Source organism: Heptranchias perlo, chromosome X, assembly GCF_035084215.1.
Source record: "Heptranchias perlo isolate sHepPer1 chromosome X, sHepPer1.hap1, whole genome shotgun sequence".
Lineage (NCBI taxonomy): Eukaryota > Metazoa > Chordata > Chondrichthyes > Hexanchiformes > Hexanchidae > Heptranchias > Heptranchias perlo.
Window position 1 is genome coordinate 13,704,549 of NC_090370.1, and position 25,855 is coordinate 13,730,403.

General features: G+C 43.1%; 1 protein-coding gene across 10 annotated transcripts in view; it reads left to right on the top strand.

Moving 5' to 3' along the window:
* Positions 1-25,855, top strand: part of LOC137307292 (R3H domain-containing protein 2) — a 172,806-nt gene that overhangs the window by 112,267 nt on the left and 34,684 nt on the right. For 5 of the 10 annotated variants that reach the window (XR_010959098.1, XM_067976746.1, XM_067976749.1 and 2 more), the window contains 5 exons: positions 2,776-2,877; positions 11,582-11,812; positions 14,724-14,840; positions 21,691-21,814; positions 23,916-24,073. Coding sequence is in view for 9 of the 10 variants with exons in the window: in XM_067976746.1 (XP_067832847.1) it covers positions 2,776-2,877; positions 11,582-11,812; positions 14,724-14,840; positions 21,691-21,814; positions 23,916-24,073 (732 nt within the window). In the remaining variant the exon portion in view is untranslated. The remainder of the gene's footprint in view (positions 1-2,775; positions 2,878-11,581; positions 11,813-14,723; positions 14,841-21,690; positions 21,815-23,915; positions 24,074-25,855) is intronic. The other 5 variants (XM_067976751.1, XM_067976752.1, XM_067976753.1 and 2 more) reach the window with 3 other exon arrangements.

The window sequence follows — 25,855 nt, forward strand, 5'->3', positions numbered from 1 at the left end:
CCTTCCCTGAGAAACTTCTACAGTGATGCTCTGGGGCTGTGATGACTGACCTCCAGCAACAATAACAATCTTCCTTTGTGTTAGGTATGGCTCCAGCCACTGGAGAGTTTTCCCTTTGACTCCCATTGGTGCCATACTCGTTCGAATGCTGCTTTAATGTGGAGGGCAACTACTCTTGCTTCTCTTCTGGCAGTCATCTCTTGTGTCCAGGTGTGGATCAAGTCTGTGATGAGATCTGGAGCTACGTGGTTCTAGTGGAACATAAATTGAGCATTGGTGAGCAGGTTATTGGTGAGGAGGTGTTGCTTGATAATTGTGTGGAGTTTGAGGCAGTAATTGGCAGGGTTAGATTTCTCTTTTTTTTGTGGCTAGAGCGCACCAGGGCAATCGTCCATATTGTTGGGTGGATGCCAATGTCAACGCTGCACTGGAACAGTTTGGCTGGGGGAATGTGGAAGAGAATTTCACCCTTTTGGGGCTCCAGGCAAGGAGCTCTGGCCCACAGAATTCCTTTGCAGCTAACAGCTTGTTTCCTTGATGCAAAATTTCAAATTGCCTACTAATTAGAAATCCAATTAGCTAAGCATGTTGCCTCTAGTAAGGATTCTGTCGTAGATCAGCTATATGTGTCTGTAGATCAGGCCTTTACAGATTTTCAGTTGTCATCACCACCGTAACATCTCTGTTCAAAAAGGGATAAACCAGGTAACTATAGACCAGTCAGTCTAACATTGGCAGTGGCTAAGTTGCTTGAGGCTATAATACGAAATACAATCACTACTCACCTAGAAAGGCGTGGGTTAATTAAGGACAGTTGGCATAGATTAATAAAAGGCAAGTTGTGCCTTACAAATTTAATGGAGTCCTTTGAGGAAATCACAGAATGTAGTGATAAAGGACATGTAGTGGGTGTTGTGTATATAGATTTTCAAAGGGCCACTTGGAAAACCTGTTGATAAAACTAAGGCATGTGGTCTTGAAGCGACTGTGGCAGCATGTATAGGAAGTTAGTTGAAGAGCAAAAACAGAGTGTACTGGTTAATGGATGTTTTCTGAACAAGACTACTGTAAACAGTGGTGTCCACCAGGGATCAGTGTTAGGACCATTGCTCTTCCCAGTCATGACCTGGACTTGGGTGTAGGGGGCAAAATGTCAACATTTGCAGATGATGCAAAAATAGGGAATGTGGTTAACTGTGAAGAAGACAGTAAGTGATTTCAGGAGGATATGGACAGGTTAGTAGATTGAGCAGATAGATGAAATTTAATGCGGAGAAATGTGATGTGATATATTTTGGGTAGGAGGGTAAGGAGAAGAAATATACACCAAATAGTAAAACTTTAAAAGGAGAAGAGGAGCAGAAATACTTAGGGGTTCAGATACATAAATCTTGAAAAATGGGAGGACAAGTCAATAAATCTCTTCAGTGTTGTACGTAGGTCGGTGCCTATATTTGCAGCAGTTGCTCTCAAACAAGTGTACTTCCAGATATGAATCAGAGGTGCTTACAAGTAGTATCTATAGGAGGCATAAATTGTTACTACAGAGTACTGCCACTTGGCTTAACTTTTGCAGCCAAGGTGTTTGCCAAATACCTGTTACTGGTGTTCTTTCTTTGCTGAAGCACAAGCAGCAGATCTATCATTACCTGGATAACTGTCTGGTACAAACAAGTTAAGTACATAGAAACAGGAGTAGGCCATTCAGCCCCTCGAGCCTGTTCCGCCATTCAATTAGATCATGGTTCATATACATCAGCCAAAGTGATGGTTAAGCAGGTCCTGACCCTCCTGGAAATGATTAGGTGGTACGTGTTGAATCAGAAGGCACCAAATCAAGGTAGCTTTGCGTGGTGGAACAGTCTTAAAAGAATAGTGTTGCTCAATAATTTTAATTCTCTTTACCCCCTGGGATGATGAAGTTCCTAGTCCTGTTTGTATGTGGAGGTTGAACTTAATTTAAACAATGAGGAAGACTCTCCCTACAATAGGTAATTCAACATTCTCCCTCATACAATCACCACTTCACATGTTTGTACATAACAGCTGACTTAACTCTTCCAAGGTTTTAAAATTAAAATCTGGTCCATGCTGCTTCCCTATTTCTGTTACCATTTTGATTTAAGGAACCTCTAGATTGCTACCCTATAATCAAACTACACATGAAGTTCTGACTTATACACCGGAAATTACAGTATCTGCTAACTGGTATGGTCAGTCTCAGAGAAAATTCATAGATATAAGTTGGCCACATGTACAGTCCACATCTCATCAAGAAGATGCATTCTGTAAAATACACCAGATGGGTTATTGTTATGCAATTGCATTTTCAAAAATGGTTGATTGTATTAATGACTTTTATAATTAGTTTTTTTTTTACTTTCAATATCTTAGTATTGCAAACCAACTCAGTGGGTTTACACATTGGAGCACGAGTACATAGGGCTATCCAGTGGAGTGGCACCAGTTTGATTCAGTCCCACTAGCAGCTGGCTGAAGAACGCCATTGGCAGAGACCTGAGAGCAGATTGCCTGCTTACCCTCTTGAATGCAAGATGTGCATGGCCCAGAAAGAAAGATTAAGGGTGACTGGGGAGAAAAAAAGACCAATTTATGCCCTCATTAAAAAGGGGAAAAACAAATGTTGTTTTGACAAATCTCAGAATGTAGAATGTATATCTAATGTTTTTGTGTGTTTACTGTGCAGTGATGATGATTCCATTAACCCTATGTTTCTTTTTTCCAATACTTTCTCTGTGTTGTTGGCTTTCTTAGCCCTTGCCATCTCTACAGCCCTCTGCACAGCCTATCCAGTATTCTACGACCTCTTGCCCCCAAGTTCTCCTGCCAGTCTCGCCTCCCCAGCAGTACACTATGGTACATGTTATCAGTTCTGTATGTTTAGTTCTGCCTGTGTATGTCAATAGTTTTTCATGCTTGTCTGTGCTATCCTCAAGTCTTTTACAGAAGTAGTATTAAGGTTGGATATAAAGGATATCATTGCATCACAAGGGAGTGCTTGAGGAATATATAATGGCTCCTGGCATCTGCTCCCAGTGACAAACGGAAGCACGAGGGTGTAGGAATATTGCACCTTGCTCAGGGAAGCAAGGTTTTGAATTTTCATGCTCTTATTGTATTCGATGGGAAAAGAGAAGTAACCATGCGAACTGCCTCTACAGCCGAATCAATTCCTGCCCTCATCACAGCGGCAAAAGTTTACACATGAAAATTACCAGCTACTCATTCAAAATGGATGTGTTTACTAACTGAGATACACTATTAATAGCAGAAGGACCTTGCTGTGCTTCTTTCACCCCTCCTCCTTCCTCCCTCCATCTGCCCTCAGACCCAAAACCACATCTCCATTAATAATCTGTCATTCAAGTGATTGACACTATACACTTTATATAAATAAGATCATTGGGAAAAACTACTAAAATAAGTTTCCCATTAATTCTGACTTTATAATAATTCATAGACAGGCTCAGATAGCAGCGTCCCACTGACGCGGTGGATTATTGCACTATCCAGTGTGGTACTGAGCCACACAGACAAGGAAGGAAGGTTCCTGATTCAACTCCTGTTCTGAGCTAAGTTAGCTGATCTCAGCCATCGCAGCTGTGGAGCTGCTAGAAATAGCTTCAACATCCCTGGGCTAGGAAGGGGGAAAATCAGCTAGGTTTCCTGCCCTGGATCACTATCCAGTGACTCTAGTTGGAAATTGTTTGGATGTTCAGGTGAGGATAGGATTGGATGTAACTGCTGCCCCACCCCCACCCATCTACCACTCCATCATCTGGCCTTCCAACATTCACTCTATAGTTTTATTCAGAGATGACCGCTTAGGTGAGATCCTGGACTGTGACTTAAATTGAGTCAGCTTCCTCAAAAGAGGAGAGGTTTCTTTCTTTGACATCATTAACCCTGTATATAGGTGTCTTCTGTGGTGATTTTTCATAATTTTACATCAGTTTTTTTTAACAGTAATGGACGGTATTTTTCACAGTAATGGACGGTATTTTTCACAGCCTCCAAAAGTCATCAATCACATTGTTGCTCAAACTGTAGTATTTGCATTAAAAAAAAATCAATTTTCAGAGTTCTTTGAGGACATAACGTACAGGGTGGATAAAGGGGAACCAGTGGACGTAGTGTATTTAGACTTCCAGAAGGCATTCGACAAGGTGCCACATAAAAGATTATTGCTCAAGATAAAGAATCACTGGATTGGGGGTAATATTCTGGCATGGGTGGAGGATTGGTTATCTAACAGGAAGCAGAGAGTTGGGATAAATGGTTCATTCTCGGACTGGCAACCAGTAGCCGGTGGTGTTCCGCAGGGGTCGGTGCTGGGTCCCCAACTCTTTACAATCTATATTAACGATTTGGAGGAGGGGACCGAGTGTAACATATCAAAGTTTGCAGATGATACAAAGATGGGAGGGAAAGTAGAGAGTGAGGAGGACATAAAAAACCTACAAGGGGATATAGACAGGCTGGGTGAGTGGGCGGAGATTTGGCAGATGCAATACAATATTGGAAAATGTGAGGTTATGCACTTTGGCAGGAAAAATCAGAGAGCAAGTTATTATCTTAATGGCGAGAAACTGGAAAGTACTGCAGTACAAAGGGATCTGGGGGTCCTAGTGCAAGAAAATCAAAAAGTTAGTATGCAGGTGCAGCAGGTGATCAAGAAGGCCAGCGGAATGTTGGCGTTTATTGCTAGGGGGATAGAATATAAAAACAGGGAGGTATTGCTGCAGTTATATAAGGTATTGGTGAGACCGCACCTGGAATACTGCATACAGTTTTGGTCTCCATACTTAAAAAAAAAAAGACATACTTGCTCTCGAGGCAGTACAAAGAAGGTTCACTCGGTTAATCCTGGGGATGAGGGGGCGGACATATGAGGAGAGGCTGAGTAGATTGGGACTCTACTCATTGGAGTTCAGAAGAATGAGAGGCGATCTTATTGAAACATATAAGATTGTGAAGGGGCTTGATCGGGTGGATGCGGTAAGGATGTTCCCAAGGATGGGTGAAACTAGAACTAGGGGGCATAATCTTAGAATAAGGGGCTGCTCTTTCAAAACTGAGATGAGGAGAAACTTCTTCATTCAGAGGGTAGTAGGTCTGTGGAATATGCTGCCCCAGGAAGCTGTGGAAGCTACATCATTTAATAAATTTAAAACAGAAATAGACAGTTTCCTAGAATTAAAGGGAATTCGGGGTTACGGGGAGCAGGCAGGAAATTGGACATGAATTTAGATTTGAGGTTAGGATCAGATCAGCCATGATCTTATTGAATGGTGGAGCAGGCTCAAAGGGCCGATTGACCTACTCCTGCTCCTATTTCTTATGTTCTTAAATCACACGTTAGGCAGGCTAAGTAATTCGAGAAAACAAAATGGTTGTGGACATCTTTCAGAATCTTGCCTCCGATACGAGGGCTTATCATTGTGGGGGAAATGCGTAACCGTACTATGGGACCCTATGAATCCATTTCATACATGGCATGCACAAAATTGAAAAATAAAAGTTTAGAAGTTATACTTACCTGGGGATTGACAGGTTGATCAGTAATAGGACAGGCATATGCTGCTGTGAAGGAAAAAATGATCTATACAATCTGCAGTATTGGCACATCCCAAATTAGAACTTGCAGCTGTGTTTCAAACGGACTGGCTGTGCTAGTGCCCTAAATTCAGTAAATAGCAATCTGGTGACCCACATAAAGTGGCCGGGTGATCAGCAGTGTCGTTTGTTTAACGTGGTCTCATTCAGTCATTGAAATGCTTATCAGATTGTCGGATGAGCAAAAGTAAACCTGACAAACCACTCGCAGGAGCGAGATCGTTACATAGGTTATTTTTACTTTTGAAGACAAACACACATATAAAAGGTAGGTCATGCATTGTGAAACTGTTATACAGGGAACTGGGTTAGACATTGGCCTTTCACCTTTGTAACCTGGGCTTGGGTTCAGATCCAGCCCAAACTGATGGGATAAAAGTATCCTCTGTTTGGCTGTAAGGGTCCTATATGAAATGAGTTTGGCCAGTCTCAATCCAGCCTACAGAGCAAAACTGTCCCTAATTCAGTACTAAAATGCAATCTTACTCTGGCATAAGGATGGTTGTTGTGAAAAATGGAAAGTAGTGCAGAGGTGCTCTTCTGAGATTGGGACTGAGGCACAGAGTAGAGGGAGCTTTACTCTGTGTCTAGCAGTGTAACACCTCATCTGGGAGTGCTTGATGCTAACACTGGGTGCCTGAAATGGAAAGTGTTACAGTCCTCAGCATTAACATTCCTCACCTTAATCGGCACAAAGAAGAGGAAATTGTTATACTAATGATGTATTAACCACAACAATGTGCAAGGTCATATGTAGTTTTCACAATGAATCCCACTATATTCTGGTCATTTGTTTAACTCTAGATCCTCAGTTTCTTTTGGGATACTATTAAGTGCTAAGAGGGCACACGGACAGTTCTTTTAGCAGCAGAAAGCATCTTTGGGAGTTGGGTCTTCAAGCATCATGTAATTGTGCAGGAATGAGTCTTAGTAAGATGGGTTTTGGCAGTCTCTATCCAGTTTCTACAGCACAAATGGTCCCTGATTGGCACTAATTTTATTCCCAGAGACCATAGTGTGCCTGGTGTAGGAATAGACTATATCTCACTTGGGTAGTTAGAACACTCTTCTGAGGTTGGAGCTGAGGGTCATTGGAGCAAAGTTGAGGGAGGTTTCCTCTGCATCTAACCATACGAAAGTAAAGGTGGTCTGCTCCCCATTATTAACATCCCTCACCTTGGTAAGCAAAGAAAAAGTTTATTAAAAAGTGTGCAATACTGTGTATTCCAATGAGAAGTGCATACTTAATAATAGTTTACAGAAAGGGAGGATCTAGTACTGCAGTCAGCCTCTGGGCCAGAGCATTAATGGGCACTTCATAAAGAGTACAGCTCTAACAAATTTGATGTCATTACCCATCAACTTTGGCAGCACTAGCTGTAGAATTGGGTTCAACCCCCTGACTCTGCACATGGGAGGGGTGTGTCCCAAGAACCATGTGGCAGTGATAGTTTTTGGGGGTTGGGGTACCACAATGTTGGGACTGGTATTGACTGCAGTCTGTACATAACTTACTGTACAAAAAGTGGAGCATCAAATTGCGTCCCCTCAAGACTAGATTCAGAAGCATGAATCAGAGCTCTTGTAACAGCATAATAGTGTATTTAACAGGAGTAAGGAGTTCACTGGTACTTAAAACACAATGAGTGGAGCACTTTAACATCCATTAACAAAACTAACTCTAAAACTGAACTCTAAAAATTGCTTTTAAAAAAAACACACTTAGTGGGGGGAGGCGATTTTATGGCTGTAACGTAATTGTGATTCAGTGGTTCTCTGTTGTTCCTTCTCTGCATTATGTATCCATTAGTAGAATTTTTACAGGCTGTGACACTTCATTCTCAGAAAATAAAAGTAATTCTGATGGGGGATATCACAATCCCATCCTTAGCCAAAGTCTATACATGTGCACTTTCAAGCAAGGTTCACTAGATAGCAGCTAAGAGCAGGAATGCTGGTCAGTGTTTCTCCTCCCAACTGATCAACTAACTCAGCATAGACAAGGGCTAGAACCTGGCACCTTCCTGCTCTGTATGGTTCAACTACTTACCAGATAAACTTGGTGAGCCATTGGGAGAGCTTCTTCACATCTGTTAGCCAGTTAACTTAAACAGCATTCTACAGCAAAGTTATCACACTAACCGCCTGTTGTTGCAGCAGGTTTCACATGACCCAGATGGAGGGGAGCTGTGTTCTGCTGAATTGTTATGGAATGTGAAGTGTTTCAAGTGTGGATCATTCCTTATCATATACTTTATAGTTGCCTGTTAAAGTCAGCCTGTTAAAAGACAGTTTCCTTTATTCCACGTGCTCCATGCACTAGGAGTATAGTCTAGCTTGATAGGTTCTGGAGAAACCACATACTGAGCATGCATTTGAAAATGTTGACATGGCTGGAAGTGGTTTCCTATTCCTGCATCACAAGATAAGTGAGCACAGTAAGCCTAAGAAATGCAGCCGTGCCTAGTTGGCTGTCGCTGAATACATATCACCACCAATTGATGCCAAGAATTCAACATCATCCGTTTTAATACCAGACGCTCGCCAGCATCAGATGACACCAAGGAGGCTCCTATACCAAGTGGCAATGAAGGTGTTTTTATGCTACTCGGCAGGAATTTACCACCACCAAATGAATATTGTCACGGTGGCATTATTGACAATGACTAACACTGAATATCATGTAAGATGAGTGCAAAATATAATGGAACCCTCGGAGGAATAAACTATTGACCTAACATCACTGGGCTCCCTTCAGACAGGGATATCTCAGCTCAAGAGATCTCCGCTCCGTAACTTTCAGACTATTTTCCTATAGGGATAGTCTAAACACAGCCTAAAACAAAATGTAAATATTTTCCCACCGCAAGGGCATTAGGGAGTTTACCCTGGCTATGATCCAAGAAATTGTCTCTTAAACAAGGTAGATTCAGACTTGGCAGAATCAATAATAGGCATGTTCCCATCTACAACAGGACAAACCAGACCTACTCAGCCGGTGGAAACCTAAGGTCCCACCTTAGAACTTATGGGCAACTGAGAATAGAACTCCTCCGAGGGGAGTGGGGCAAGACTAGGAGAAGGAAGATAGTGATGAGCTGCATGACGATGCACTATTGGACCAAAGCTCTAAATGCAGACACATTCAATATGTGGGTTGTACAAAGGCTAAATATACTAACTCCGAGGGTCCCTGTTACTGGAGTAGAACCCTTCTTCCAGATCTCTCGGATCACACCAGGCAGCTTTCATGCAGTTCCTCGTTATCATATCCTTGTGAACCAAGATGACAAGGGTCTAGGACAACATATGCAATTTTTCAGTGTGTAACCCTAAATTAGACTGAACGTGCAGGGTTGGCAAAACCTTTGTCCAGCACCCAGACGCAGGCAAACAGCCTGTCCATGGCTGTACTGCATGTCAGGATGTAACATTTGCATCTGTATCTAGACGGTTGGCTCATGAAAGCCACGTGCCAGTATGGCAGATGCCCAGTACAGTCAAAAAACAGGGATTCATTGTCAATTATTAGAAGTCCCTAATGTTCTTGGCATTACTTCCAACTACCCAGCGGGAGGTTTTTTTTGCCATTATACCACAATAGTCAGAGATCTGATATCCTCGTTCCAGAAAGGACCATGAGTCCCAGTGAACGGTTATTTCAGAATATTAGACCTAATGGCAGTTGCTATCCTTGTGGATCCAACGTGTGACTGAGATTGCTACAGCTGAACCTGCTTAACCATTGGTCTCCATGCAAAGCTAACCTTTCCTAACCAGTAATGATTGAGTGTGCTTTGGACCTTGCGTTGTGGTCACAGGAGGACAACGTACTGTAAGACTCTCTCTTGTGACAGCCTTTCCCACAATTGAGAGTGATACTACTGCAGATGTCAATCCGCTCAACCACCTCCTCGCCTTGGGGTGTTTTTCTATGTTAAAGGTGCTATATAAATATAAGTTGTTTGTCTATCAACACTCTATATCAACAAGCAGAGGGCAGTTGCTCCCATTATCTTGTAGGTTCCTCCTCATTCTTTAAATGATTTGCATCCTCTAGGCGTCCATCCCACAGGTCTTGCAGGGATATCGTTTTTGGAGGGTTCATGATAAGTTGCTTTCAGTTTTGCTTCAGATCAAAATGAATTGGTCAAATGGTGCTAGTCCTAGGGCTTTGTAGAAACAAGTAGAAGACACATGCCATCCTACCGATCTGCAATGCCATTGCAACATTTTCATGTGTGTTCTCAGCACATGGTTTCCCCAGAGCCTATCAAGCTGAGCTTCACTCCTATTTGGGTGAAGGATAGAGATCATTTTGAAGAATGAAGATGAGTTTGTACATTAGGTGACATATTGTACAGATCTCCCTCCGGGCGATGAGGAGTGCTGCTCACAGCACTTCTCCTTTCATGTCAGCACGTAACGGGGAGTCCTGCACAAAATATCTGCATCTTGGTTACCCAGCAAACAAGACTCAGTTGCAAGGTCAACTGAGTCACCAACACTTGCAACATTTAGGTTTGAGTGAGGACGTTTTGGGAGGAAGAATAAGAGAACACGTACACTAAATGGTAGAATTTTAAAAGGAGTAGAGAGACTTCAAGGTCCAAATACACACATCTATAAAAGTGAGATGACAATATGCACACACACGTGATCCAAGGTTTTATAAATCGGGGTGCGTACAAAGACAAAGCGGTAATGCTAAATCTGTACAAATCATTGGTTTGATAGGCTGCAGTTAGATTATTGGGGGAGAATTTCTACACGGTTCTCATGATCTCCTGCCGTTACTTCGGAAACTACAGGAGAATCCGCGCAAACAGCTGTTTTTAGTTGTTTACGCTGTTCCTCGATGTTTACGCTGTTTCTCTGGAGTTTCTGTCAAAGTTATGGCAGGAGATCGGGAGAAGCCCTGTGTAAATTTCGGGCGATTGTGTCTAGTTTTGGGCGCTCTATTTTAGGACGGATGTCAAGATTTTGGAGAGGGTGCAGAAGAGATTTGCTAAGATGATGCCAGGGATGAGAGGCTTTAGATACGAGGAGAGACCAGAGAAACTGGGGCTCTTTTTAGTAGAACAGCTAAGACTAAGAGATCGGATATGGGTGTTCAGAATTATGAAGGGTTTTGATGAGGTAAATCGAGAAAAAACTATTTCCACTGGTCGGTGAGTCAGTAACCACAGGGCATAAATGTAAGATCATCACCAAAAGAACGAAGGGAGAAGTTAGGATTTTTTTTTAAGTGGAAGGTTATTAAGATGTGGAATACCCAACCAGAAACAGTGGTGGAAACAGAATCCACAACAGATTCTAAAAGGGAAGTGGATAAATATTTGAAAAAGAAGAATGTAAAAGGGTATGTGGATAGGGCAGGAGAATGGGGTTAAGTGGATAGCTCTTTCGGAGAGCCAGCACAGGCGTGATGGGCTGAATGGTGGCCACCTGTGTGGTAAAATTCTATGATTCTGTGGAATACACCTTCCCTTTCATTGTCTTTAGTGTTTAAATACTGCAGCACTTAAAAACAAAAATAAACATTTAACTAAATTAAAAGCTTACTTTGTGTCTGTGTTTAAACTGAATATATAAATGTGGGAACAGCAGGATATGTACCTTATCCCTCTAGCACAGCCTTTATTATTCATGCAAAAGCTAAATACTGCGGATGCTGGAAATCTGAACTAAAAACAGAAGATGCTGGAAATACTCAGCAGGTCAGGCAGCATCTGACTGATGTTGCCTGATCTGCCATTATTATTCATGTATCATTTGTCAATAACAAACTGTATCTCAGTGTTTCCATCATTGTGTATACTTTGCATAAAATGAAGGGGATCAGCATGAAAGGTTTCTGTTGACTGAGAGTTTACTCGATCAGATCTATTGTTTGAATTGTGAAGATGAAATTTGGGTAATTCTATTTTTGTATGCAAACTAGCCTGAAGATCTTGGCAGCCAGTTCGGACAGATGAGCCTCAGCCGCCAGGGTTCCACCGAAGCGCCCGAGACTACCTCTGCTGTATTTCAAGCCCCAGTGATGTCCCAGCAGCCTGGCTACATCATAGCTTCGCCAGGGCAGTCTCTCTCTGCACCTCCCTACGCGGCATCTGGACATCCTACAGCTCAGCAGGTGCTTCAGCCTCAGGGTTACATACAGCCTCCTCAGCAGGTATTTTTTTTTTCACATCACATATTTCTGGTGTTCAGAATGTGAGAGAAAATTGTTGGGCACATGTCTGAATTATATTACAATAATATATATTACATAGTGGATTTCTAGGAAATCTACAATCAGTAATATTGTAGCGGAACTTCCTGGTGGCTCTGAGAATAAATGTATTGCCAGGGGTGGTACTGAAGCTGTACAGACCAAGGAGGCCCTAGGTTCATTCCTGTGTTGCTGACCTTAGGTGCAGTGGTGGTGCTATGATTAGCCTTAAATGTCTCTGGACTGGAGAGGGCAAAATTCAGCCATAGTTCCTGCCCCTGATCTTATCCAGTGCCTGCAGCTGGAAAATGCATGTGTATGGATATTGGGTGAGAAGAGGATTGGGTCAGCTGTGATACCCTCTGAGGTCAAATAGTCTCCTGAAGCTCATTGTTCAGGCTCACTCCTGCTCCTCTTAGCCCACAAGGACTCTTAAAAATGTATGTAATTAAAAACTTACATTACTGGGCCTCTTCTGGCCCTCAATCCAGTTCCCGGCAGTTTTGGCCTGGCAGGGAAGCCACCACTGCTTTCCCCCGCTCAGGCTTAAGGTTAAAATGGCAGATCGGGCCACGATGTAATCGGAGCCTTGTCTGCATATTTAAAGAGGATCCCACCGGATTAGGGCGGGCGACCATGCTGCCTACAATTTAAAATTGCAGTTGGTCAAATCAGAGTTGGGAAAAAGTTGGGTAAGTACCCTGTTCCATTTTAACTGCTCTCTCCCTGGTTTCCGCCAGGCCAGGGGGAGTCAAAATAGAGGCCAATGTTGTCGCAAAGCTATTATAGTTGTATATATGCTGTCATCTTTATGGCACTTTCACTTGCATCTTGCCACCTCCACAAAACTCAACTTGTTCATAGAATATTTTTTAAACTATCGTGGTGGATGACTTGGGTTATAAAATGGCTATTTACCTCTGGGACCCGGATTTAAATCCAACCCAAGATGACTGGATAAGACTCTCCTGTGTCTGCTGCATATAAGGGTTCTATGTGGAGTGAGTTTTTAAATTGAGAAGCCAAGGTGAAGGGCCAAAGCCCATAGTGCAGGACAGCATCAATGTTGAAATCAGTAAAAGAGAAGATGAGGTAACTTGAGAAGTAGGGGTAAGGTAATGCCGAGCTTGGGTTTTAAAAGCCTGTGGAGTAGAACGGGTTAAAGACTGAGTGATGTGAGAAGTTTCACATGTTCAATGTCCTGGGAAAGAATGAGTTAGGGTAGAAGGTGGTGCGATGAGTTTTGATTTCAATGGTGAGGATGTAGGGAGAGGGAACAGCATATAGGACAGAGTATTTGAAGCTCCAAAGGAACAGGAAAGGAAAGTTCAGAGGAGTACTGACCATAGTAATATTGATGAAATAGAGAGAGAGAGACTATAAAGTTGTGTTGGGGCTAGAGGTGAGAGATGGACTACCTATCGGCAAGCTTTTTCTTGTCCTGTCCAACAATGTTTGGGGTGTTGGAAGAGTATCCCCAGATATGGGAGCAGTGTTCAAGCAGGATTCACATAAACTTTATAGAGATTTAAGGGCTGTTGAGGGAAAAAGAAGTGCTTGGCATGAAAGATGCAGCTTTAACAGTGAGGATGTGGAAGTTCAATTTGTGGTCAGAGGCCCAAGAGTGTCAATAGATGAAGGAGGACGAAAGGTGGAACCTTAAGACAAGAGGTGGTGGCTACTGGTTAGACCTGATAGAGACGTGAAGAAACTGGGGACTATGTTTTTTTCTATTTGAGATAAACCAATGAAATGCTTGCTTCTAATCAAAATGTATGATCCCATAATGAAATTGTGGGCACGTCCAATTCCTCAAAATGTGAGTTTGTTAGCAGGAGCAAAAAAAAGCCAATCACTTCAGACCACTGATCCTTCAACACATCTCGTGCAGATAATGAACTGTGTAAATGTCGGAAAGTTCTTTGATACAGCTCTGGAGCATGCAGTGTTTGTACAAAGTGAATCATCGGCAGTTTGAAAAAGCCGCTTTACCACCAGGCATTGGATGTGATGGTAACCCAGTGTAGTGGAGAAACGGGGCAAGACTATGCAAAGGAGGCAAACTATTATGTCACGAAAGATTCAATGCGGTGTCAGTGACTTGGTGGACCTGGCAGGGGCTACAGAAAAAATTACTTGACTTTAAAAAGAGCATCCTGGTAAGGCATCACTATTAAAGTAAAGTAGCAGCAAGGGGGCATATACAATAACTTGCATTTATATAGTGCCTTTAACGTAGTAAAACGTCCCAAGCCCGTTCACAGGAGTGATTTTCAAACAAAATTTGACACCAAGCCACATAAGGAGATATCAGAACAGGTGACCAAAAGCTTGGTCAAAGAGGTAGGTTTTAAGGAGTGTCTTAAAGGAGTAGAGAGAGGTATACGTACATGAAGGAAAATAATTAAGGATACAGCATGTCCAAAAGACAGCATATTTGGAGAAATGAAGTTGCACGGTTATGCAAATTGCATTACACGTCATGATTGGAAAAAGAATGTGATGCAAGGAGGAATTTCCATGTTTCTAAACACCCTGTTGCAATTGCCATTGCTCTTATCGTTAAAGGCTAAAATTGCATATGATGGCTGGTGGCAACATGGAACAGGTGGTGGAGACCAGCCGTGAAACACCTCATTCCTTATGAGTAAACTATCGTAGTTCTATTTAGCAGGGCAAGCTGGAAGGCATGGGGTTTGTGGAGATTGGAGGAGAATGCAGATCTTGTGGTATGTACCATATATTAAGACATTCACGCTATCCACATACAGTGATTCTGCACAAATGCATAATAGGATTGTAATGACCGTGCAGCACCCAAGTAGGTAAATATGTTAATGTACTCATAATGTACCATCCGTTCTCTTCACAGATCAAGGAGAATCCACTCACCCTGCAGCTGAAACTGGAGAGCAGCACTCATCAGAGTATCAACCATCAACATCCCCACTTGAACCAGACACGAGCACAAATATACAATGCGACGGAGGTAGCTAGTTATATTGAGAAATTACAGTCACTGAGGAAGGGTTAATGAGGGCCAGCTGGTACAGGACAAAGGCCCAGCATACTGCATGCCCCTTCCAAATTGCACAGAGGTACACACCTTCGTGGGCCTGCTTTTACACACAGGCTGGTACACCACTCGAACCATATTACATTAGAAGATAGTCGGAGTAGTATGGGGCAGTTAAACACCCAGATATGCACTGCCATCTCCAACATGAGTGATGTCATGGGACAACAGTTGTGTGCACCACAGTTTATTATGGAGCATGTGAACTGCATCTGCTTTGGAGGCCTCAGTTACACATGTATGCATAGTAAAAGCATCTCCTGAATGCTCTTTCATCTCATAACAGCCTCAAAATGCAGTCAAGCTTGCTGCAATGAGCTTGAAGTCCGGTTAGAAGCAGTCATGAGAGAGGGATTCATATACCCCATAAATGCCCACTGATCTATGCTCAAACAGATGGGCAGGGATCATGAAATGCCCTCCAGCAGTGCCATGTGTAGATTACCATAGGAACAGCTTATTGGCATTCATGTCAGTGGCAGTTCTGAACTTTCGTGCAGCCCTGCAAGATTGATAAGTGCTGCCTTTGAAAGCATTGATCCTGCAGCCACTACAGCAGTAGAGGGGCCCTGGCAGTGATGCAGGTCCAGCAGGGTTCATCACAGATACAGATAATGGCCCTTCTGTATTCCCTGCAGCTCACCAGTTAGTTATGCAGCCACCTACCAGTGCTACCTCCTCAACTGAGAGAACATTTATTAGTACATTACATGCACAACTAGCATCGGGAATTTCACAACATACAAGGGCAAAAGCATTAAACAAACACATTAAACAGTTGAACCACACAACTGAATACAATTAATTTACTTTTAATATATTTTGCAGTCTGTAATTCTTCATTGTGCACGAAAGGCATAGAATAGCACGCAACTCCCAGCAGGTACTACCATAGGTACAAAAGCATCAGCAACCTGGCCATGGTGGAGGAACAGTGCACAAGGAGGCTCGGGCAAAATAAGACAGTGGCTCAATCCTGAAATTATCCTGTGGGTGCCAGGAATACCCCTATGATACTAAAGTTGAGGACAGTGGTGACCGTTGTTGTTGCTGATAGTGCAATGCAGATGACTGACTGTACCCAGCAAGCAGGTAGCACACCTCCTTCACCCTGGTGATCCTGAGCCTCCTCGTAACCTGTTTCTCCACCATGCCGAGGTTGCTGACTCTGTTGTACCTGATGTAGTACTTGCTGGGAGTTGTGTATCATTCTATATCTTTGCACCCCCAGCTGCCCTCTTCTCCTGCTCCACTGCGATATACCTGACAATAGCAGCTACACTCGATGCTCTCTGACAGAAATGTTAGTGTACTGTTCACTTTCTGCCACCACTCTGCTGATATTTTAAAATCTTTCCTTAAACTGATTGGAATAAAGTACCCACTTTTCAATTTGACTGTGCAGCTGTAGAACGATGCACATATTTGTTACTAATAACTTTTCAAAAGGCTTTAAGAAACAAAATAAATCACTTTTTTTCTCACATTTGTCATTAATATTTGTTCCATTTTCAGAGCAGCAATAAAGTTTGAGATATAAGCCCTAATTTTGCAGAGCCTCACAGGCAGCAGGGGCAGGTTCGAAAGTCCTTGGAAAGTTTTTCGACAGCACCTCCCAAACCCATGACCTCCACCACCTAGAAGGACAAGGGCAGCAGGTGTATGGGAACAACACCACCTGCACATTCCCCTCCGAGTCACACACCATCCCGACTTGGAAATATATCACTGTTCCTTCATCGTCACTGGGTCAAAATCCTGCAACTCTCTGCCTAACAGCATTGTGGGAGCACCTTCACCACATGACTGCAGTGGTTCAAGAAAAAGGCCCACCACCACCTTCTCAAGGGCAACTTGGGATGGGCAATAAATGCGGCCTTGCTAGCGACAACCACACAGCCAGAATTAATTTTTTTTTAAAAAAGATGCACTACCTTATATGACTGATTTACGGGTGACTGATTTTCTGATGGGTAATTTCGAGGCAAAAACTGAGTATGTGCAAACTCATTTTAATAAAATCACCTCATTAGTGGTTCCATGTTAAACTTCATACCTTTCAACATGGCTCCGCCTAAAGTGACAGCCCTGCCCATAAATAAATAGGTGCAGGGGAGTGCTGGGAGCTGGCCTGCTCACATTGGCCTCTTAAAACAGAATAGGACTTTTTGTTCCAGGTAAAGTTTTTTTTGAAATTTTAATTCCCTCTTGCTGCATTTTGTTGGGCAGCCCTCCATTGCTTGGTTTGTTTTCCTTGCCAGTATTTTTCTTCTTTATTTTTGGTTGCTGCTGGCATTTAAATTATACCATACAAAGCTAATGAGGATAGGTATTCCTTTAGAGGGGCTTCCAAACACATCCCCCAAAATTGAGATGAAAGGGAGGAGTGCATGAGTGCCAATAAAGGCAGGTGCAGTGGCCCCTGAGGTGTTTTCTTTTATTCGTTCATGGGATGTGGGCATCGCTGGCGAGGCCAGCATTTATTGCCCATCCCTAATTGCCCTTGAGAAGGTGGTGGTGAGCCGCCTTCTTGAACCGCTGCAGTCCATGTGGTGAAGGTTCTCCCACAGTGCTGTTAGGAAGGGAGTTCCAGGATTTTGACCCAGCGACGATGAAGGAACGGCGATATATTTCCAAGTCAGGATGGTGTGTGACTTGGAGGGGAACGTGCAGGTGGTGTTGTTCCCATGTGCCTGCTGCCCTTGTCCTTCTAGGGCCCGGGACTGTCACCTGTCATTAGCCCGAGACCTGCGTTAGACTACTCCACACATACTTGGATGTGCCAGACGAGACCTTTTTTTCATCGCCTCTGCTTCCAAGACAGGCTGCCGTAGAGTTGTGTCATTTGCTGGATCAAGGATGGCTCCTCTTATGGAGATGAAGATTACCACAGCGTGAAGCTTCCAGATCCTTCTAGGCCACTCCAAGAGATAACACACACATCAGGTGATCTGCAGTGCACACATGACAAAACGCAGTGTTTGCGACTTGCAACACCTCAGCTGCACAGAACAGAGAGCTTTTAGTGGCTGGCAGGATTCTCTTGAGTGCAGAGTGTCATGCATATCTCCATGTGGACATGAGGGCTCTTCATGTCAACTCCATGGCCTTCATGAAAAGAGTTTGCAATCAATTCATGTTCCAGTGGTGCCTGACCATGGAAACATTAGCATGCACGTCAGTAGCTGTTATATAGGTGGCAGCCATGATGGCTTCATTATTCAGCATTCCATGGTGCCTGCGTTATATGACCGCAAAGAAATACTGGGTGGATGGCTCTTAGGAGACCAGGCTATCCTCTGCATCCATGGCTGCTGATCCCGCTAAGAAATCCTCTAACAGCAGAGGAGTACCTCGACCTAACGCCTTATCATCTGTTTACTGTTCTTTGGCTGCCACCTCCACCTTCAAGAAAAGTGTGCTATGCAGCATGTGCAAAAGAACAATGGTTGAGCACAATGCTTCAAATGGTATTACGGCAAGGTGTGGCAGTTCCAACTTGTGCAATGGGTGATGAGTCCCACAAGAACTGTGCACAAAAGTGAGGAGCGTATTTACGTTCACCTTGCTCCTAGCAAACTTCTTCCTTATTTGCAGCCAGGTACAAGGAACCTGGATTAACTGTATTAACTCAGTCGACAACTTTCCTCCATGCAGCTGGCTTTTACTGTAGGATGGTCTTTAGCCCCAAATGGGACCCACTCCCTTTCAGTGCACAACATCAAAGGGAGCAGTGCTGCTCACATGTCACTGCTTTATCATTGTAAACAGTTGGTCCATTGTTCTTCCATCACTACAACGGTGTCATCCTTAGTTCAGTTGGTCACACTCTCGCTTGAGTAAGATGGTTGTGATTTCAAGCCCCACTCCAGAGACTTGAGCACATAATCTAGGCTGGCAGTCCAGTACAGTATTGAGGGAGTGCTGCACTGTCAGAGGTGCCATCTTTCAGTTGAGATGTTAAACCAAGGCCTTGTCTGCTCTCTCAAGTGGACGTGAATGATCCCACGGCACTATTTCGAAGAAGAGCAGGGGCGTTTTCCTCGGTGTCCTGGACTATGTTTATCCCTCAACCAACATCACTAAAAAAACAGATTATCTGGTCATTATCTCATTGCTGTTTGTGGAACCTTGCTGTGCGCAAATTGGCTGCCGCGTTTCCCACATTACAACAGTGACTACACTTCAAAAGTACTTCATTAGATTTGGAACGTCCTGAGGTCGTGAAAAGTACTATATAAATGCAAGTCTTTCCCCTCTTGTGGGGAGCTGCAGCCCTTTAAGAAACTGCTGCCTTACTGGATTTTGCACTCCCCACCCAAGTGTGTAAGCTAAGCTCTCTAGACAAGCTTTTCCTGTGTAAGGATCCCATTCAGAGGGGCTCCCATTTCAAGCCACCAGCACAGGTGCCATTTTTGCCTGTTTTGCAAAATGGGGCCCATAGTCCGTTAGTGTTTTTTATCAATATTACATCCCGTTTTCTATTCATATCTACTCATTTGGTAAATTTAACAGAGCTAAATACAGCCCAGTGTCTTTTAAGAATTGAAAGAAAAATGAAATTTTCATTGCTTTGTTCAGGAGTTGTAGTGATTGAGCTATTGGACTGGGGGTTGTGAGCCTTGATGGTGTGCAATCTGAAGCAACTTGTGATTATAAAGTGGATTTATCAGCAGGAAGTGGATAGGGTTGACTGATGAGTGGAAGAGCTTGTCGATATGAAAGAAAGTGGGAGAAAGGACAGCGATCTGGAGGACTCCTGAGTTAATGAACAGAGCCCAAGCCATCAACAGATAAAACAATTTGAAAAGAAACTCGATAGCCATGCAATAAAGCTTTAATGGGTGCCATATGATGTTAATTAGTGCTGGAACCTGTCAAACACTTTGGAGATGTCTAAGGCAATGACAGATGATTCACCAAAATATCCAAGAGCAGATTTCTGGAGGTGCACAAGATCGCCAGTGGGAACGGCCATGTCAAAATCATACTGTTCATTATGGATTAGACCAAAACGTTTAAGGTGATGCAAAGTTTTCTTGATTTATTTAGCAGCATTGTACCTTTGAAGTGAAACAAATGGTTGGTTCCATCATATGGATTTGTATATTTGCAATCGTCCAAAGAGTTCTTGGGACTAAAAGTTCTTGCGATGCAAATTTGAAACTGCAATGGGGTTCTTTCGAAAAGTGATTGCTTGAATCATGCAAGAGGTTTCAGAAGCAGGCCTTGTTTGAGGGTGAACTAAGATTTGAACAGGACAAGATGAAAATAGGTTGAGTTTATTGACCAGAAACATAACTATTCGTTGAAGTTACACAGACTTTGATCATACTCTGAAGTTTTTACGAAGGGTAATTGACCCATTGTGGACTTTTTAACTCTGCAGTTATATTGTACTTTCAGCATGTCAATGTTTGTGCTTCATATTACTATTTCAAGATATTAGTAGCTTTACTTTGCAAGCCTCTGGTCTGTGTGGCAATATTTCAACATTTCAGACAATTTGATAGTGTGAGATTTACATTGGGAGTAATTATTAGTTCCTTGGATATGCACCTCTGTGAAGATGGAGTATGGAGAAGGTACGGTTTCTGGATCATGGTACAAGGTGTGCTTATTGGGGGCCATTGTTTGACTGTTTGAATGCTTTGGGACAATTTACTACATTAAAAGCGCTATATAAATGCAAATTGTTGAGTGAAAAAACGGTTGTGCAAAAACCTGTAGCAATGATGAATACTTTGCAAGTTAGCAGCTTCCATAACTAGAAAGTACTAATGTTAGAACCAATGGGTGGTAGTTAGAAGGGTGATGGGGTCAAATTCTTTGGGATAGGGTGAACAAGAGCAAATTTCCGAGAAGGAAAGGTGGACTGGGAGTAAGAGAGAATGAAGTGATGGCGTGGGACAGTGATAAGCTTGGAGGCACACATCTTGACCCAGGGAGGTGTGCTGTCAGGACCAGATTTCTTATTTTGGAGTCCGAAGAGGAGAGGATCAGACAAACCTGGCAGAGATAAAACTTAATGTTGATGATAATGGACATGTAGAATGGAGGCGAGTTCTTTCCCAAGATCATTGAGATTATAGTTTGAGGAGAAAAGATCAGCCTTCTCTTCAGCAGAGCTAGCAACTGTGTAACTGGGACTTGAGAGGTGGAAACCAGGACTCACACAAGCTGAGGGAGGTAGTTTGGTGGTCTCAATCCAGTTCCTGGTGAACTTGGGCTAAAACTGCCCAATTCAACACCAATTGGCAATTAAGGTCAGAGCGAGCACAAACAGCTGCTGTACGAAATGCAACAATGCATTGGAGCAGATGCAAATGCCCATCTGAGGTTTGGACTGAGGCACATTGTTGAGGGAGCTTTATTTTGCATCTAAATGTTTTATACCTAACCTTTGAAGTGATTGTCTGGCATTGTTAGGCCAGTCATTTAAACTTGTAAATTGGAATTTCATTAGAACCTCTTGGACGAATTATTGCTTCTTATCTCACTCCCAACCAACTATTATCCTCTATATAATAAAACAGACTCTGATATGTTCTTCATCATGTACAGAAATAGTATCTGGGCTGCTGTAATCTGGAAAAGCACACACCCTTGAGTGTCCTGAGTTTTACAAAGGTACCACGATGTGTTGCGATGCCTTGGCTTTATGGATGCAGGATGATGGCAAGTTGCCTTGGAGCTTGCGGTAACAGGGTCAGTTTTGGAATTTGAAGTGAACTGAATTTTTTTCCTTTTTCCCTTTCTGCAGATACCTGTCTCTTATTATCCCCCTGGGCAGTACCAAAGCTCCAACCAGCAGTACCGGCCTCTCTCCCAGGTTCCTTACAACTCTCAGCGCAGTCAACAGCTGCCTCAGCCAGCGCAACAAACAGGTTAGTGAAGTACATTGCATTGCATTGCAGGCTTAAAGATGATTTAAGAGGCTGCAGCTGACATACAGTATCAGATTAGCCCTTTTATCACATGGAAAAGTTTCTTATCTTGTCAGTGTTAGCCTCTAGAAGTCAACAATGGCTTGAAATGAGCTTTACTTTTCAGCAAAGCTTCATCCTTATTGATGTATAAAAATGTGTGAGATTACATTCAGCTTTTAATTGGCTGCTTTTCAGTCAATAAAAATCCATTTTCTTTTCTTTTGGCATCCGGCACACACTGCTCTAGAGAGGTCTTGCCTTAGAGACGTTTTGCAAGGAAAAGTCACGCGGGCCAATATTCCTGTAAATCATCAGGACAATGCACACATAACTTTTGCAGCATAGTTAATTTAAATCTTGCCTTCAAGGTTTTAGTTCATTTTGCCCAACTTGTAAAATGTTCTACCTTTGTGTCATTATCACACACCAGTTTTTTCATCTGACTGTCCTGTGCCAGTTGTTGGCATGCAACTAATCATCTCCTCTTGCTGGGCAAATTTATCTAAAATGCATCAAAGTTCATTACCATGTCTGACATCTTCAAACTGCACAAAATGTAGAAAGCAGGGTCTCCACAGTTGTGGATGACTATGATTGCTGCTTTAGATTCCTCTCATCGAAAAACAATGTGTCCGCCTGTAAGAATTGTTTGCATTTTTCTACTCGAGCTTGTTTGGGACCACTGCCAGTGTCTTTAGAGAATTTTAGAGGAGTGAGTCCAGAGAAAACAGAAAAACGGTACAGGCCAGTGTGTCTGGGAGACCGCCAAGCCAAAGTCAGCCAAAAGGATACCTAGTTTCACCTCACACTATTGCAGTAATAAAGCTCTTTGTGACGTGATTAGTTTTTATTACTGCAATATTAGTGTTCGTTGCAGTGTCTTAATGTGTGAGCTCAAACTTAAAAAAGGGTTTCCCCGAGGGAACTGAAATTTCCCTGGCCCTCCTGGCAGTCTAAGGGTTAATCTATTGTGTAGCATATTTGATTACGTGATCTTGCAGGCTTTCCAGGTTTAATATGTTCCATAAGCTCACCAGTAATTTGAAAAATGACTACTGTTTCTTCTAGAATAGCAAAACTGATGTCTTAAAATGTAATGTTATTGCCTCTAATGGTCAAATTTGGTATCATTGTACACATTGGAGAATACTGCAGTTTGGTCCTTGTGCAACACTTTCCCATTCAGCTGTAGATGTCAGAACAGTTGTTAGAGAGAGTAGGGTAGATTTTTGATGCTGTCTGAATGTAAAACTGGTGTTATAGATTGGCCACCTGTTATATTTCCATTGTGGAAAATCGGGCAATTTCTATAACGGGCATCCAACTCGCAACGCCAGTTTTATGCCCGGGCAGCAAGTTGAAAATCTACCCGTGTTTTCAATGCTGAAGAGCAGACTTTCTGGAGGGGTGCTCTTTGTCTGTTCCTGATTATCTAGTTCATCCTCATGGAGTCTTGTTATGATCATAATTGTTTCTCTTAATTAAAGAATATCTGCTTATTTTCTCCCTTTCTTGAACGTGTTGACTCGTGCTGGAGTAAAGTGTCGTTATTCACGTGTGAGGCACGAGTGTCATCTGTGAAGGCAGCGCAGCCGAGCCGGATCCTGTTCTCACCCGAAGTCCAAGCATGCACTTGTGGTAGGGCTCACCAGCAACCTGGAGCTGGAACCCTGGCTGATTTTTCCTTCTTCTAACCAGGGGTGCTGAGGCTAGTTGTACCCTGGCTGAGATCAGCTATCTCAGCACAGACTGGGGATCAAACCTGTGATCTTCCTGCTTTTATATCTCAGTTACTAACTGTAAATCCAGTGCACCATCAGGGGAGCCTCCAGAATTGGTTTTAAAAATAAAAGAAGAATTTTTAACTGCAGGGACCGAGGTAGAAAGGTAAGTACACCATTTCTGGCATTCCTCCCTACTGTAAAGGACATATAATCTGACACTAATGTTTCTTATTAAGGTTCCTATCAGCCATGCAGCTGTATTGTGGTTTTTCTGGTTGCCTTTATAGTAAGTGACAAATGGTCTAGATCTTACTCTTTATTATTCTGGAACATAGGTTTACAGGGTGTGATACCAAACCAGCAGCAGACCTACCAGGGGATGATGGGCGTACAGCAACCCCAGACACCGGGCTTGATGAACAATCAGCGAAGCAATCTGGGAAACCAGATGCAAGGGATGATGGTCCAGTACTCATCTGTTCCATCATATCAGGTAATGAATTCTGGGCAAACTTCTAGAAACATAATTAAAAAAGTACAACCACATTCATCACACTCTTAATGCTGTTGGATGCGGAGTGAGCTGTTCAAAACATTGGCCTTGTCGTGGAGTACTGTTCTTTCACCAATGAGATCTAGGAAATAAGTTTGTTATTGAAGCATATTTGACGAATAAAACAGCCACCTGGGTTGTCATGATTTTTAACCATTAGTTCATTCTCCTCATGTTTGTGATCCTCATGTTTTTTCCCCTTTTCTCAAAGCAGGAAAACATGAGGAGGGTCACAAACATCTTTCTCGGTGAGGAGTTTTGTGGTTCTGATTGGCTCAGTGTGATTAGTTGTTAGACTGTCTATGAACACCTTGCTACACTTCATGTACTGATTAAACAAAGTGTCAGTGGGCACAGCTCTGGTCTTCACTATCTCTCATCCAAGCAGGGAACGTAAGGATGTGAGATTTTCTGTGTGTCAGATCTATCTAGGCGCACCTACAATGCCTGAGGCTATTTTGCTGGACCTTGTGCAGTGCAAGAGTTGGAACAGCTGTTCAAAAGCGTCCACTAGTACTCCCTCACCTGAGATTCTTATTTGGCTCAGGTAGCTTGTTGCCCACTGGTACAACCTGGTGCACTAGTTGTATACCAGCCAGCATTGAGGATAATAAACTGGTTGCAGATGTTACTGGTGCATACTTCTTGGTGCCAATGAAAGTTAGAGGAACATTCTTCAATGTTGCCCAATGCCAGGGATGCTGGTATCAGTGGAGGCTAGATTTCTTCCAAGCACCACCTGGGTTTGGCTATCCATCTCTCCCCAAAAGAGCTTGCTATGCCACTTTTATCTCTGCGTTCCACTGGTCCTCTTTGGCACCATTTAGTTAGGTTTCACTGGTACCCAACAATGCCAAGCCCCATTTGGGTGCATCATTATCAGAAGGCGAACTCCACAGCAATGGGGGAAGGGTGGTAGAAGCCCCAGCTTTGTCTTGCTTCAGGCCTCCTCCTCTGACCGTTTCTGAAGTCCCTTTCTATCACTTCCTGCAACTCCTGGGGGATGTGTATGTGCTATGGGTTTGACTCCCAGAGAGAGTGGTAGTGTTACTTTGGCTCCATTTAGTGGCGGTTGTGGGGGTCTGACTCTATTAATTTCTTGCTTTATGAACTTGCAAGTCTCACTGCCCCATTCCTTTTACCAGGGAACTTCCTGAACCCCCACTAATGGTTTAGCATAGCCAGCCCGTCCTAGAGATAATTTAAGAGTCAGAGTGTGACCTGGAAATGGGGGGAGGGGGGCTGTGAAAGAGAAAGAATAGTCTCATTTGGCAGCAACTCCTATGGCATTCATCTTGATTCCAAGTTCTGGGTGTTCAGTGTCTGAATGTGTCTGTCTTGAAGCCCTCTGCCCCTGGAGTGGAACCTTTGCTCTAAATCTCTTAAATCTTTATCTCTAACTCTGTTTCTCACTTTCTCCCTTTTTATTTTTGTAAATCTCTTGTTTCTGTCTCCTCACCTGTATATCTTACACTTTCTGTGTGCCTCTCGCATATGCTTCTGCCAAAGTCCTGCCTATGGGATGGACAGAGATGTTAGTGGGCTAAGACTAGGAACAGAGAGATTCCTAACACTGAAGCTGGGGTGAATGGGAATGCAGTTCGAACACTCAGATCAGTGGGAGGCTGGGGCCTGGAGTTGCTACTAGGAGGGAGGGGAGGGATTGAGTGAGTGAGTGGGATGCCGGGCTGGGAGGGAGCTAGTTAGGTGAGTAGGAACATA